At 41.5% G+C, this 15,849-nt stretch overlaps 1 protein-coding gene across 4 annotated transcripts in view; it reads left to right on the forward strand.

Annotated features, from left to right (window-relative positions):
* EMCN (endomucin) overlaps positions 1-15,849 on the forward strand; it is a 53,498-nt gene that overhangs the window by 21,895 nt on the left and 15,754 nt on the right. For 2 of the 4 annotated variants that reach the window (XM_030271678.4, XM_030271677.4), the window contains exons 5-8: positions 4,534-4,656; positions 10,568-10,618; positions 13,261-13,332; positions 14,832-14,927. In XM_030271678.4, coding sequence (XP_030127538.4) covers positions 4,534-4,656; positions 10,568-10,618; positions 13,261-13,332; positions 14,832-14,927 — 342 coding nt within the window. The remainder of the gene's footprint in view (positions 1-4,533; positions 4,657-10,567; positions 10,619-13,260; positions 13,333-14,831; positions 14,928-15,849) is intronic. The other 2 variants (XM_002193062.7, XM_030271679.4) reach the window with 1 other exon arrangement.

Raw genomic sequence — 15,849 nt, forward strand, 5'->3', positions numbered from 1 at the left:
GCAAGAGTTCACATTTAGTCAATGACCTCACTTGTGTGGTTCAGGTCCTTAAAACAAGAATTTGTATGGTGTCACACCACAGAAAATTGCATCTGCAATCAGGATTTCGTATCCTGGGACACTTGAAGTTATCAAAGAGAATAAGAAATTAAATGCCACAAAAAATTCTGTTCTTCCTCCCTTGCATATAGAGCAAGCATCTTATGTAAGATCAGTATTCAGACAAAGAAGAGTGGATTTTCGACTGTTGTGCTTCTGAGTTATGCCACTCCCCTGGATGATGATACATTATGGTGCAGTGGTATATTAAAAAGTGACAAAGGGAAGCAGTGGAGGATTTTTTTTTTTTTTAATCAAACTACCAGTAATTTAAAAGTAAGCTTTATCTCAGGAACACTACCAGAAAAGCATTCTTGTAACAGGTATTGCTCAATTTTCCTCAGTTTCTTAGCACATGTTATAGGTAAACAATGGCTGCTGAGACATTTTATGCAGAGAAAAGTTTTAAAGTATATATATTTGAAATACTTTGGGATTTTGCTTACCAGAAAACATAAAGCTGCAGACAGTATTTGCAATCAACTATGGATGTAAATATTAAAACTGAGTCCGTTTGGTTTCCTCCCTAGCCAATTTTCATTCCTCTGAATGGGCAAAAATGTCATTGGGATTGCTACAATGGGATTTTCCAAAGCTTTTGTGCACTCATTCATGCAAATGGCTTTTCAGGCTGCTGATTATGGGGGCAAGACCTGTATGTGTGTTAATGCTAAAAATACAAGCTCAAAAGCAAAGCTTTAGTCTTCCATTTTAAAAACCTTTTGTGCTGGTATTTTAACGTGGTTTGGGTGGAGTTCATTTTGCCCCCTCAAAGTGTTTCCTTGATTGATTTATTGGTCATGGAAGGTTTCACCACACATAGAGATAGCTATACTCTTTGCAGAGCAGAGAGTATATGCAGGGTATTTGTGGGTAGCATCTTACAATGTCAAAACTAATTAGTTAGCAGCTTACTGTAAAGAAAATTTAAAGTACTGCTGGGAAATGCCAAAATGTATGCATGTTATACATAGGTTAAGCAGAAAACCATGCTAAGATCAAGTGAGGATATGTGTCAAATTTCAGCTGGTTAAAGAAAATGAAGGCTTTTCAAAGCCTTACTTAGAGAATAAGGAAATTCCTGAAGCTCAGACAGCGGCTTTGCAAGGCAACTTCAGGTTCCCCATTGTTGATTACCCCTTTGCCAAATACGTGTTAACGCACTGCCATTTATCTTATCAAAATATCAGCAGGGAGAGCCGCATCACCACCAGCGAGTTCTGCTGCCGTAGCCATCATCCCAATTCGGACAGCTATTTTAAACTCTGCACCGCTTTACCACTTCTATTCGTAATCAGCTGTTAACAACAAACCCGTGAGCCCATGCTGCGAGCGCTTCTGCAGCTGCAGCAGCAGCAGCCGCCCTTCTGCGCCGCGCTGCTTTCCTGCAAAGGCAGTGTTCCCCCGGCAGCAGCGGGGACGGGTGCTGCAGCAGGCGGGGATCGCAGGGATGGGTGCTGCAGCAGGCGGGGATCGCAGGGACGGGTGCTGCAGCAGGCGGGGATCGCCGGGACGGGTGCTGCAGCAGGCGGGGATCTCAGGGATGGGTGCTGCAGCAGGCGGGGATCGCAGGGATGGGTGCTGCAGCAGGCAGGGATCGCAGGGATGGGTGCTGCAGCAGGCGGGGATCGCAGGGATGGGTGCTGCAGCAGGCGGGGATGGGTGCTGCAGCAGGCGGGGATCGCAGGGATGGGTGCTGCAGCAGGCAGGGATGTCAGGGATGGGTGCTGCAGCAGGCGGGGATGGGTGCTGCAGCAGGCAGGGATGGCAGGGACGGGTGCTGCAGCAGGCGGAGGCGAGGCGCGGTGATGGATGACTGCAGCAGCAGCAGCAGCAGCAGCAGCGGGGATGTGTCGGCGGGCCGGCAGCGCTGAGTCACCGCGCACAGCCCCCCGCCCGTCCCCGCAGCGAGCGCTTGCGCTGGCTCCTGCCGCCGAGACCCAATTACAGCCCGCACGGATTAGGAGTTACGGGATTCAGCGAAAAGGCACATCTTTGCTGAGTACACGAGCAGTGGCTGGGTACGGATGCTCCCGTTCCCTCATGCTTTTGGTGCAGAAGCTGTCTCATCTGCTAAATGTGTTGGTGGTAAAGCCTGTGCTGTGCATTAGGCGTGAGGCTTGGGTGCTGCTTAAAAGCCGCTTCAAAGCCACAAGTCAGCAGAGAATTGGGTTGCTAGGATTTAATCTTGCCGTGGAATTAAGGAAGCCTTACCCTCCAGGTTGCGTTTTCCATCTTGGAAGCGGTGAAAACTGGCACACGGCTTTTTGCCCTGTAGTACATCTATTTTACCCTTGACACAGGGAGCACTGAGCCTGTTCTGCAGTCTGGCAAAATAAATGCAACAAGCTTTATGCCAAGCCCTAGGTAAACACGTAAGTCATACCAGGTGCTACCTGGGTCACTGGGAGAATCTCACCCAGGCTAAATTTAAAAAAAGATAAATAAATAAAATGGAAATGCCATCATCCCTCCTATCCCGATCCCCTGCCAAGGCATATCCAGTGCAGAGCCCATGTTCCTGAGAACAATCTGTTCTCGCAGCTCCCAAACACAAGAGGAGTACCCGAGGCTGGGTTGCTGCCAGGACTGATAGGATGCGTGGAATGAGTGATCCCCATGGGAAAACAGCCCTCTGTGGGGTTACATGGTAACTGGCTGCCTCCCTCCTCCTCTCCCACACACCTGATTGTTCTGCAGTGTTCACAAAGCATATTTGTTTGAGTGTCTCTGCACTGTTATTCTGACTTACTTTTCATTTTCCCTTACAATCCTTTTCTAACCTTTGACAAGGGAGCCACAACATGGTTGCTGCAACTGCTACAAGCCTGTGCATCTATCTTATAGGGAGAGGGAGGTACCTCAGTTTGGGTTTTTTTTCCATTTTTAAAAATTGATCTCAGAATAAAATTCAACCTATAAAATTTATATCTGAAGCCAAGACAATAATAATCAAGTGTGGAAAAAGTTTGCTTCTAGAGATTGATTCAAAGTTTCCATGAAGAGAATGTAGGAATTGTTAACATTATCGGATCATTGCATTATACCATAGTATAAAATGAAGTAGAGGGGCTTTTTACACTCCTCTCTACTGCAGGTTAGACCTGTATATGGAAGGGGAACACTGCTGAATTTCCTGAATGAAGGTGACATGAAATTCTGCTTCTCCTCACTAGAATCCCAGTGAAAGTTTTAGGCACTTAAGTTGTTTTTCATAATTTTCGTGCCTCAACCTTGAAAGACACCATCCCTGGCTGCCCAGATTCTCTGTTTCCAAATTATATGAATCCCCTGACTCCAATGGCTTCAGCTCACTCTTTCTTACCTTATTGATTTTTGAAGCTTGCCTTTGTAAGGTACTGCGCTTGCTGAACAAGAGGGGAAGGGAAAGGCCAAGTTAAAGGTGTGTAGCTATAGAATAAAGAGCTTTGGGTTCTTTGAGGGACCAAACTGGTAATCAGTTTCTAGATAAAGTGTGTGATGAAGCATTCCTCAAGATTTACATATTGCATGTGCGTGATGTTGCTCGCTGACTGAAACATGTCTTAAAGTTGTTTTAGTTCCAGTGTTTAAAATTCATATGAGGAAGCACTGAAAACAGTTTAGAGCTCAGTAGCCTCTCTGATTTATATCAGACAGGAAGTATAAGGTTACTCTTGGGCACCTCTATGTTTTATTCAGTAGGCACTCTCTTGCTTGTTGTTATTCTGAGGTTTGAGTACAGACGTAGGAATTATGGGCAGTGCTGGCATATTTTAAATTATTTCTGGTCATTCAGTGACCTTCAGTTCCATGGGTTTAGGTCATGTCCTGCACCATTGTCTTGGCCTCACCTTAGGCTACCAATCTTGTAGCACAATAGCCTTGATCTCCTGTTGACTGAGTGAGAGGAGAAATAAGACTATTTATTTTTCATATATTAATATTCAGGGATATGTTATTTCCTTGGGCTTAACGGTGCAGAATGAAATCATTAATTCTTTGTATAATTGCAATCCCTAAACTTGATACAGTATTGCAGTGTCACAGTATCACATTATGTGACAGTTGTAACTGAAGCTTGATTGATTGATTTTAAAATGAAGGAAAATATAGAGGGCAGCAAGTTGAGCTTCTCTCTCCTGATTATATTGCTCTTTGTGCAACACTGTCTAATTATTCTAGGGTCCCAGTTCAGAGCTCTGGGTTGTCTTCTGGCACAGGTGTGAGGCTGTTTCTCTTGCTACAGTGTGCTTTGAAGGTGCCTCAGCTATGCCAGTAATAACAATTCCATAGGGATGGTTTGTTCCTTGACAGGCAGTTACCAGAACATGTGGTGCTTTCTTACATTGAGCCTTTTCTATGATGGCCAGAGCATTTGTCTCAGGGATGGTCCAGGATCTGAGACAATGATTGTGCAGGTGCCTCTTACCTGAACATCTTTCTCATTTTCAGCTACACAAGCAAGTGGAGCACAATTGGCACAAAATGAGAGTTTGGATTCTGCATCTACTATGGGACAGTCTTTTTCTTCTACAGTGTCTCCAAAAGGAAACACTTCTGCTTCTGGAACCCCAGGTAAGGCTTGAAAACATGCACTTTCTTTCTCTATACAAGCAGTTAAAAGGATGCAGATAATTTTGAGTGTTTTCTTCATTTGCTGTGCATTGTGATGAGGACCACATCTCCTTATTCATGTAGGGTACACTGTGTCCATGTCACCTAGCCCTGAAGTTGTGTTGAGTGGTGGGTGAACTTCCAAACATTCAGTTGAGATACGTGATGTCATTACAGGAGAATATAAATTACAATAATAGTAATCTTCATATATGCTGTGGGAGGTCATTGTGTAGCATTGACTGTCAGAGGAGGACATCAAGATAAATTCCCTGGCTACAAAGCAGAGGAGACAAAGAAGAAAACAGCTATAACTTCTGTAGTTGTTAAAAAATCCGGAGAGAAATTTAATGCCTATTACCAATTAAATGATGTTGTTTAAAGTACATCTTGGTCACATACAAGGTCAAAAATGTATCAGTTCTTCCCAACTCAAGTCTGGTCTTATTGTTTTTCTGGGTGTGTTTTGGTCTGTGTATTCACTAAGAAACACTGTGGGGAATGCAGATGCCAGGTCATATGAATGATAATTTTTTATACTTTGTTCTGGCTTAACTTTCCTAGGTTTTGAAGAACCACTTTTTCAGGTTTGCTTAAGGTCTCTTGGGCCTTCACTTCATTTAGTACTTACTCTTAGTTACATGTGTGTAAATCCAACAAGGACACTCTCTTAGTTTGCATATCCCTATTATTAATAGTATTAATACTATTAATAATGTTGAGCATTATTAGTAGTAATGCTCAGCATCCCCCAAGGGGTACAAGACTCTTTGTGCAACCTCCGGATTGTGTTTGTGTGGGACATAAGCACATGTGTGTGCTGTGATTTTTCCTCATAAAGGATAGGATTGGATATAAAAGTAGAGCAATATGCTCACTGTGCACTGAAATGCTTAGAAGCTTGCAAAGAGATTGAAAGCATTTTAAGAAAGTTAAAGTCAACCCAAGGCAACTGATTCAGAGTGAAGTCTTTGCAATTATTTCAAAAAGCCCATTCCCCACAATGCATATACTGTGAGCTGTGGTTACTTGACTTCTCTGTTAGGTTTCATGTCTTTTGGCAAACACAGGCGTTGTACGGAAACCTCACCATTGCTATACTGCAATAAAACAGTAAATTACAACATTTTTAATTAAAAAGTTTCTCACTCAGGTAAATTCTCCAGGTTAATATTAAATTGTACTGCATATCTGACTATGCATCATTTGTATTGAATTACCTATTATACTGTGTATATGATTACATTTTACACTTTAAATTTGTCAAGAAAGTTTTACAACCTTCCTGGGGTCTGTTTGCAAAAGCCATCATCTTACTCAGCTTACTCTGCTGTAAAACCAATAAATCTTCTTGAGCTCAGAGACTACCCAAGATGCCAGAACTATAATTGCCTGGCTGAGACAGAAAGAACCCATCCATCCAGAGGCAGTCAGTCTAGGAATCATTGGCATAGCCAGTGCTCCAAGTTCCCATAAAACTGTCATTTCAAAATCACTTCTGCCCACACCAGGATTTCCACGCTATCACCTTTTCTGTCTCCTCACAGCACCAGCCCCTGGCTTCTTTCTTGAAGGCTGTATATGCAAGAAATCCCCTTTCTCACCCTGATGTGTTAGGTAGCTTATCCCAAATGGTTAGACCACCCTTGCTCCCTTATTCTCTGTATGTGTTAAAAGCTTAAAGAAAAATGTCTTGGTTCCTTGTAAACAGATTTCTTCTCCTCTGTGCTCAGGCCCAGGGAAAGCCATATGCTGCACCCTAATAAATTTAAGGCAAGTGTGAAGCCGGTTGTTTCATCCTGTGCTGAGACCAGAGGAAATGCCACCTTTCTCACTGCCATTAGATTATTAATTTCTAGGTCTCCAGAATTTTACATTCAGGGGCTGGGTGCCTTTTGTTCACCAGAGCAGGGGCTGGTGTGTGCCAAGGCTGCAGCCCATGGGGGATAGAATAGCTTGCAAGCTGGAGGTATCTGAGCCATGTCTTCTGCGAGGGAGCTCCGGGGAAGACAAATTAATGTGAAATGGATCCAAACCAGAAAATTTCTATTTGGTATGCCCAACCAAAATAATCCAGCTGGCTAAATATATTTAATTTTTGAAACCATTTTCCATTTAAAAAAAAAAAGCCATTTTGGTGAAAGTTTCCTTTCTTGATGCAGAAAAGAAAGCACTTTTTGCAGTGAAATTTCCAATCAGCCATATCAAAAGATCAGGGTGTGGGAGGAGTGCTAGAGAGAGCTGGAGAGTGACTGAGATGAGTGGGGGAGCCTGGGAGAGAATGTGTAGGAACTTCAGAGAACAGAATTGCTGTATTAAAGGAGATTGAAAGCACCAGCCACAGAGGAGGTGCTGCGTAGGGCTCACCCAGGCTAGAGGAGGCAATAAGGACTGTTTTTAGCAAAGAGAACCACCTGCATGCGTGCCATTGACACACGCACTTCTTTAACTTTGGCTGTCGTGCAGAATATACCTCCCACTCCTCCTCCACAGAGGATTGCTTGCTAATATTTAATTTTCTCCTTTTGTTTCATTAATGAAAAACTGGAGATTAGAGTCTAAATACATCTGAGAAACTGCAAGAATTGTGGCTTTTTCTTCTGTGATCTAAACAACAAAAAAAAATCTATAAAGCAGTACGAGCTTAAGTTCACCCAGCAGGGTGGTAAGATTAAATGATCTATTATAATAAACTGTCAGATGAATCAACCTGCTTCATCTATTGATATCTTTATTGCACTCCTCCAATTATAAATCCTACTCACTTGATTCACAGGAGGCATCTCCCTAAGAAAATTTTTATGAGTAAGACTAGTAGGGTTTGACTCCTTCTGTACACAAACTGCAGGAACTCTGGATAGTGATATTAGATAAAAATTACCCACTGTATCTTGAGCTGCTTCACAAAGAGAGAGACACAAAACCAGAAGTTTCTTGGAGATGGGAAACATAGCAAAGCCTCCGTTAACACTATTACAGATCTATGGTGCGGTCAAGGCAAGAAAGGCTTTTTCAGATTTTTAATTTTGCCTTGATTTATATTGTGGTGCATCCCCTCTGAGTAATCAGCCAAATGTATTCGTTTGTTTTGCCAGTGAACACAGTTGGATGTGGCTGCACTCCAAAAAACAGAAGCTGCAAACTGCAGGGTATCCAGGCTGCTTAGGTAGCGGCTGTTGGAGAGCAGAGTGGGAGAGTTTAGTTATTGGTCTCTTCCTCCATCTGTCGAGCTTCTCACCAGTGCTGAACTGACTCAGACAGGTAATTTCAAATCAAACCATGGTCATGTGCCAAATTTTTTATCCTTGTCCTTCTTACTGCACAAGGAGGAACCCAGCACAGCCAGTGTTGCACAACTCACTTTTTATGACGAATCTGGAAATCTTCCCAGATTATTTATGCAGAGCATCTTGCTAGCAGCCCCAAAGGAGGTAGCAAGCTCTGTACAGGCAGCTAGAGCAACTACAGTAACTGTTACCAAGTGAAATGCTGCTTTTCCTTCTGTCCTTCTCTTTCTGGAGAACAGCAGCATGTGAGCCCACACCAAAAAGGGCACTGGATGATTATTTAGAGAATGCAAACTGAAAGCACCTGCTGAATCACTTGGATAAACACAGCCTTGTTTGTGTGGCAGGACTGAGAGATCTCTGAACAGAGGGTGAACCTGTGCCTTGCTTGTTTACTGGAGACAGGGAGAGAGAGGAAGGCATGAGATTTTTCCCATTTAATTTTTCATGCTCTAGCAAAACCTGGGTGAGATACCTTCCTGAAAGAGGATGGTAGTGTTATTGTGTGTAGGTGTGTGCAGTGGCCAAAAAATAACAGAGGCCTAGAAAGAGAGGGCAGGTGGCTGCTGTCATGCTTCCCCCCTGGGATAATTTCTGCTCTCTGGGTTTATGGAAGAGGCAAGGTCTGGCCAGGACAACTATATGGCTTTTGGTTGCGCCAGTGGGTGCTGAAGCACATGTCCCCCAGCTCTTCCTGTTTGAAGAAGTTTATGTCACCTGTGCTTCTGTTACCTGCATTCAGGTTCAAAAAGCTGTTAACTCTTTGAAGATGAACTTGGGTATTGGTCTTGGGCTTAATATGCTTTTTCTATGTATTTATTTGTTTTCATTTGAGCCAAGATGCTTCATCTAGTTTGTAAGAGTGAATGTAAGGGAAAATGTTCAATTATGTTATAATGTTGGAGCTCTTTCAAAGAAAAGTTCCACAGACTTGAGTGACAAGGTTCAAAGTGATTTCACAGAGAAGTGACCTTGTAAGACTTGACAAAATCTTCTGCCTTTCTTTGAGAACATGCACAGCACAGAGCCTTACAGTTTGCTAGTTTGCCCACATGCTGTGTAATCACATGGTGTTTTTATCATGGCATCCCACACCTTGCAGGCTGAAGGAAAGGCAGTATTCTGGTAATAAACAATCATATCATATTTGGATGTTTCCTTAATGCCAGGTATGTGTCCTCCTGCATTGTGTACTGTGTGTTGTTCCTTTGACAAGTGATTTATTAACTTCCTGAAGGCTTTTGCTTGGTTTTGTTGGTAATGTTGCCCAAACATGCTATAAACATTGCCTAATGATTCATCACAGAGATCCTTTTAGAGTACAGTGATATTGGTGTTTGCAGTTGGATTGATGAGATGACAAAAAGCTTAGGAAAACAGTCTCCTCTGCATTCTAGGAAGCCAGGGTGAGGTAACTGTATACATCCAGGACACTTAGCATTACAAATATTTAATATGTTCAAGAAGAGCTCTTACTGTTGATTTTTAAGTACTTAGCTTTTCAACCTAAACATACTTCTCATGAACATTTGTGATTAAAATGGAGTTTTAGTTTTGTCACATGTACCATTAGCAAAAGCAGTTATTTGCACCCCAGCAGCCGAAGTGATCCATGGTTTTAATTGTGTATAGAGAGAAGGAAAAACAAGAGCAGCATTCTGCTTTTCAGAGTGTGTTCACAGCAACAGAACAATTTGTGTTACAGCTCTGTTGGTAGGAGCTGTCTCTATGCACAGCCCAGAAGGAGTAGTGAGGGTATAAGGGTGGATTTGTGCTCCCTGGGGAAACTGGTTTAGAGGAGCACTGAAACCTGGGCAGTCAGGGGACAGGCTTAATGCCTGCCTGGAGTTACAGCTGCCTTCAGGATGTTGCCTCTGTGATCCCCTACCCTGGCACAGCTGGGACACAGAGGACACAGCCACTCTAATTTCCAAGCCTGCTACAGTCTAGACACACAGGAACAGCAGCATGCTAACAACCGGAAAAAAAAAAAAAAAAAAAAAAAAAAAAAAAAAAAAGTTGTACACCAAAACCTTGTGAAGTAGCTGGGGGAACTGACAGTAGAGCAAGTAAGCATTGTGCTCAGTGCTCTATAAGGTCAATTTCTTCCTCATTAGCAATGCTTCTTGCTTCTGCTGCTTGGCAGTCTGCTAGCCAAAAGCACCAAGATAATAAACAAAGATTTCTTTTTAAAGGGTTTTGTGACTCTTGAAGATGTGTCTCAATTAGTTTCTTTTATTAAAACACTTGTCAGTTAAATGTCAGCTGTTCACTCCCAGGCACTTTTTTGATTTTGGAAGGAGGAGTTTTTAAGGAATGTATCAATTAATTCAGGATTTTCTTCTCTTGAGCAGAATAACAACCTAGCATAGACTGTATTCTGCTCCCATCTATGAGGGATGGCTGGAGACTTTTACAACTCAGACTTTCTGGGCTTGGAAACTGTGTTAGTATGTCACTTCTGGGGCAGAGTTTGTTGTGGGTGTTACCGAGCATGTTCCTAAAGTCTGCCCTTTTCCATGATGTGAAGACTCTGGACATCTAAAACAGATTCTAACAAACCTATTCTTTCTGTTTTATTACAGGCCTTCCCATGATCTCTCCAACAACTTCAACAAGTAAGAGCAATACAGGAGGTTGGTCTATGCACACTGATGAAAAAGGCTGGTGTGGGGTGGGAGGACAGCTTGAGGAAAGGGAATGTTCGGGAAGCAAGAAGGATCTAAGGGAATAATGTACCTGAAACACAGAGGGAGAGTGATGTTCAGCTTGTTGCATTGAGTAATTTGATGTGATTTCAGCTGAGTAACATGTTGGACTGGCAGATACTGGAAAGAAAACAGGGTGGGACCACAGAAAAAATCAGGCCTGGTATATGACATGATGCAATGGGAAGCTGTTATAAATAGAGTGTTTACCAAGGAGCTTGTTCTTGTCAGTGGCTCTCATTCCCCGTCCTGTAGTGAGAAGCAGCAAATCCCAGAGTAAGGCAAGTTTCCTGTGCTAATGAACCTGTATTGTCCTATTTTCCTTTCTCTGGATTTATCAGGAAACAGCATCTTCTGTACTGGTCCCTGAAGTTCTTGTTGCTGCTGCCTGCAAAATCTTGGCCATCCTGTTCCATGATAGATGTATTTCTCCAATTCATTTTTATTCTGATCCCAGATTATTCCATAACTGGAAAATATCTTCCAGATCCAGACAAACTAGACAGGAGGGGCTGACTTGTGAGACACTTTAATGAAAGAAGTGGAGAAAGGAGCTTAAGGTTTTAGTTCCTTACTCTGTTTTATTCAGTAGTGCTTCTTTTCAGCTGTCATATTTCTTATTGATGGTCACAAGCAGTTTAAATGCTAACCTATGGATTTTTCTTTCTTTCATTACTCACATCTTGGTCAATTAACAGATAACCAAGAAAAAAAAAATCCAGTGGATTTCAGTCCTCAGTTTTTCTCCTGAGGAGAGGCACACATATCCTGCACAAATGTGGGGATACACATTCCCGTTTTTCAGTGCAGTTTGTTTCTGTTGACATTTCCAATCAGTATCCAGGGTAACTCATTGCTGTGATAATTGCTTGCTTGCCCTGGCAACTGGTAGTATACCAGATAAAGTAACAAAAAGGCAGTAGTATTTCCTTGGGAAATTTGAAGCAATCACATGGAATTAAGAATGCATAGGAATTCTTTTAGTCACTTGGTGATAGCTCAGTTTCCAACCTTACATTATCACCCCTCAGCAGACAGGCACCAAGGGGAAGAGAACTTCTGCTTTAAAGAAACAGTGATTTTTCAGAGATAAAGTCTTGGACAATGATTGTTTCCTGCACTATAGCATCAGAAAGTCTCAGCTATGACTGTATTGTTTAAGCACCACACAAACACTTTGTAAGTGATCATTTTCCCCAGGAGGCTTCTGTGTCCAGACAAATGAGGGTAGAAGAGTCAGGAAGTGGGAAAGTAAACAACCACCAAAATATTTTTTAACAGTGAGTGTGAGTTAAAAATCAGTTTTGCAAGGAAGAAGAATTCCTACATGATTGGGACAAACAAATCTTATTTGTTACTGTAACTTCATGGATTACAGTTACAAGTACTGTCTGTATAACAATTTCTGTAAAAATAGGGACATGTCTTCCAGACACTTAGTAGAACAAAATTGTATTCTATACCTCAAAATGGCCATAGATATTGGTTTTAATGATTTAATTAATTTCATAGCTTCCACCCTACAACTTGAGCCCCATTCTGTTCTTGGGAAGAGAAACCATGCAATCCTACAGGTGTGGATTGTGAGTAGGTACCTGACCAACAACACCTCAGTGGTTGTCTCCATGTTCTCACTATATATAAAACCTCTGCTAGGATCCTTTTTTAACAGATCATCTTCCCCAGACACCTTTGTTTGAGAGCCACTTCTGATATTTAGCCAGGAAATGGAAATGCTTGACCTTGCCTCATGTCTATCCAGCCGGTTGGCTCCTTCAGACGCAGTGTTCACCTTGTTTTGCTCAAGCCTCCGTTCAATATGGAATGCAATCCCATGTGCTATATAATGTACCTAGGGAAATGCCAATGTTTGCATTTTCTGTTTTCTCTCTGGAAGTTCAGTGATTGTTTTTTCACGGGCTGTATGCAGCAAGGTAATAAATATTTTGCGTTGTTGATACCTGACTCAAATTCAGATTAGCACCTGAAGGTAGAAATGCATTCCTTTAAACCTAGTCCTAAAATGTGTCTAAGAGGCTCACAGCATTGCTCTCTCCAAATGGGGTAGAGAGCAGACACATTCTCTATAACACTCAACAAAACTTGCTATCTACTGATATTGTGCCTCAGACATCTTCATCTACTATTAGCACTTTTTTTTTTAATTAGCAGTGAAATATTTTGGTCTTCTATTGAAGACAGGTCTAATTTTCACCCTCTTTCTTGTTTACTTACTTGTTAAAAAATCTCTTGTAATGTTGAACAGTACCATAACCTCCTAAAGTGAAAAAGTTTGTAGCACATAACCTGTAAGTGGATAAGCAGAGGATCTTAAGGAAATCTGTACCCATAAAAATTGTGTGTTTCTTTAGGCCATGCTAGATAAACTTTTCCACCCCTCTTGCCAAGTTATCCAAGTATTATTGAGAAGAAATATAGATGTGAAGCACCAAGTGAAGCTCCAGAACTGGGGACACAGAAGTTGTTTTGTGAGGGTAATTTTTCAGAGGGAGCTGTCTGGGGAATTCTGGCAATTCATGTTTACCCGAAAGGCATTATTTCTTTTGCAGAGCCAACTTCCGAAAGTCCTAAAAGCAGTTCTGGAAACCAGACTCATACAGGGAGTAATATCAGCTATTCTAGTGAGTATTCTTACTTAATTGTCACACTTTTGAGCTTTCAGTTGATCAGTTTTGCTTTTGATGAGGGATTGGAGTAGTAGACAAATGAAACTGGCAGTTTTATTTCTGCCTTACCAGACTTAGGCCCTATTAGAAACCAAATTTAAATGCTGGTTATAAAACTCCTCTCAGAGAGAAACAGAGCTCAATAGGTTGACATCTCTCTCACTGCAGAGTAGCACAGTTATTCCAAAGGATTGATTCAAAGTGGTGAAATTTAAAAAAAAATAAATAAAAACCAAACAAAAAAGTCATCCCCTGTGAGAGAAGACACAAGGGAACATATGAAAAAGTTGCTCATATACATGTTGTACATATTATATGAATGTATTGTTGTGAATATATTATATGAATATGTTATTCATATTGTCATGGGGAGAAGGTCTAGGAGGCAGTCTTCTGCAAACCCTTTTAGCACTTGATATTTGCATGATGCATGGTACTTAATCTTTCATTTCAATATTGTGCATATTGTGTTGCTGCAGCTTTGCTATTTCCAACCCAGAGTACTGACTAAGCAAAATATGTTTGATGTTTTCCCACTGTAGGCTGTCTCCCTCTAGTCCCACAGATGCACTCTATACAAATATTAAATATTAATTGCATAAGAGCCATTGAATGCAGCCTCCCCCTGACACAGGGCTTAGGCCAGCAGGCAAGAGAGTGCCTGCTGAATTTGAATGTGGCCAGTTACTGCCGGAGAAATGATAAAAAGGGAGAAGCTGGGCTTATATATTTCCCAGGGAAAGCTTCTCTTCATTACATAATTCTTTCCTTTTTTTGCTTCTTGGCTGGGAAACACCTGTCAGGAAATGACAGATGGTGGGAAATAATAAAAGGAAAGAAATGTCCTCATTTTAAAAGGAGATCTTGCATTTTCTATCCCTGGTTTTAAGTGCTGTAGGGAATGTTACTGAATTATGTAATTCCTTGGTGTCTTTCTGGGTGCACAATGTTAAAGCAAAATAATCACTTCAGTTGCTGAATTTCAGACTGCTCTTTTTTTTTTTTTTTTCAAAAAAGAGAAAAAAATAAATTGCACATTTAAAAAAGTAGTTCTTGAACACAACTTACAAAACCTTTGGAGACCATCAACACTGGGTTGAATGATGAGTGTTTTCATCGAAATTAAGGTGGGCCCAGTAGAGCAGGTGCTGAAACCTTTTTCTTTTGCTGAAAAATGGGTGAAACCAGTTCCACAGGGCAGCATGAGTGTCTGGGGAGGAGTAAGGGTGGGAGAAGGAGCAAGCCTGTCTTCCCTCCATAAAGCATCCAAGCCTGAGGCTCAGTGGTTGCAGGAAGAATATCAGGAGCAGGAGGTTATCGTCTCCAGAAAAATGGGTCATGTTTGGTGAAGTGGAGCTGGAGGTGCCTCTCACTTTAGTGTGTGCAAGGACCTATACACAGCAGCAAAGTAAGTCAGAGCCAGCAGCCAAAATTATGTTCCCCCTCTTTTGCAGATGTTATCTTGCCAATTGTCATCACCCTGATAGTCATTACCCTCTCTGTCTTCTCACTGGTGGCTTTGTACAAAATGTGCCAGAAGAAAACTCCAGGTATTTGGTTTGCTTTCTCTGCAGGGGGGGAAATCAATGTGCTTTTGTTATTAAAAGATCTCTTTTGGATTACCTTGACCATCACTGTTGTGGTAGTCTGATGAGAAAGTTTTTTGTATTTTGTGTTTTGCCTGAAGTGGGAAACTAACACTTCATTTTCAAAATCAGTAGGAAGACCAAAGTGAGCCAAAATGCTTTTTGGAAAATAAATAATGCTGTAAAGCCTTTTGTTCATGCTTTTGCAGCTACAAAGGGCTAACAAACACCTGTGCTAACACAATCAATCAGATAGAAATGGACAATAAAAACTAAATTTGAAGATAATCAACAAAATCACTTTATTTATTTTACCTTTCTTCTAGATACAGGTAAAGAAATATTAGTGTTTTCTTTTAGGATATATCTGATACACGCATAGACACACATAGGCACATTATGCACAAGTAACCTTTTCCAGTTACAGCAAAAATGTGCATGGAGCAAAATCCCTGAGCAAACAGCATTTTCAGAAAATAGTAATTTTGACAAAGCAGCTAAAGACAGTATCTGTTTCTCTGCTGTCCATTAAATACTTAAGATAATGGGTTATAATTCCATCAAAGTCCATTTGTCAAATGTTTCAGGGTTGCCCAAGCAGGCCACAGGTAAGTGTACATTTCCATTAAGTGAAAACCCAGATCTGATCTGGACTGTGGTTTTTCTGTCTCTGTGAGCTGGCATGAGTTAGGAGACCTGTGCAGAACTGTGAAATCACCGAGCCTTGGAAATACAAAATCACAACAGGGTGTTGAAGCTGTAAACCAAGACAAACAGTGTGTCACAACCAATTTAGCCAATGACATGGAAAAACAGACCCAGATAAACAGAGGAAGGTGTGATCCTTACTTAGGAAATTATGGAAATATTCATAGTCAAGAGATAA

Source organism: Taeniopygia guttata, chromosome 4, assembly GCF_048771995.1.
Source record: "Taeniopygia guttata chromosome 4, bTaeGut7.mat, whole genome shotgun sequence".
Taxonomy (NCBI): domain Eukaryota; kingdom Metazoa; phylum Chordata; class Aves; order Passeriformes; family Estrildidae; genus Taeniopygia; species Taeniopygia guttata.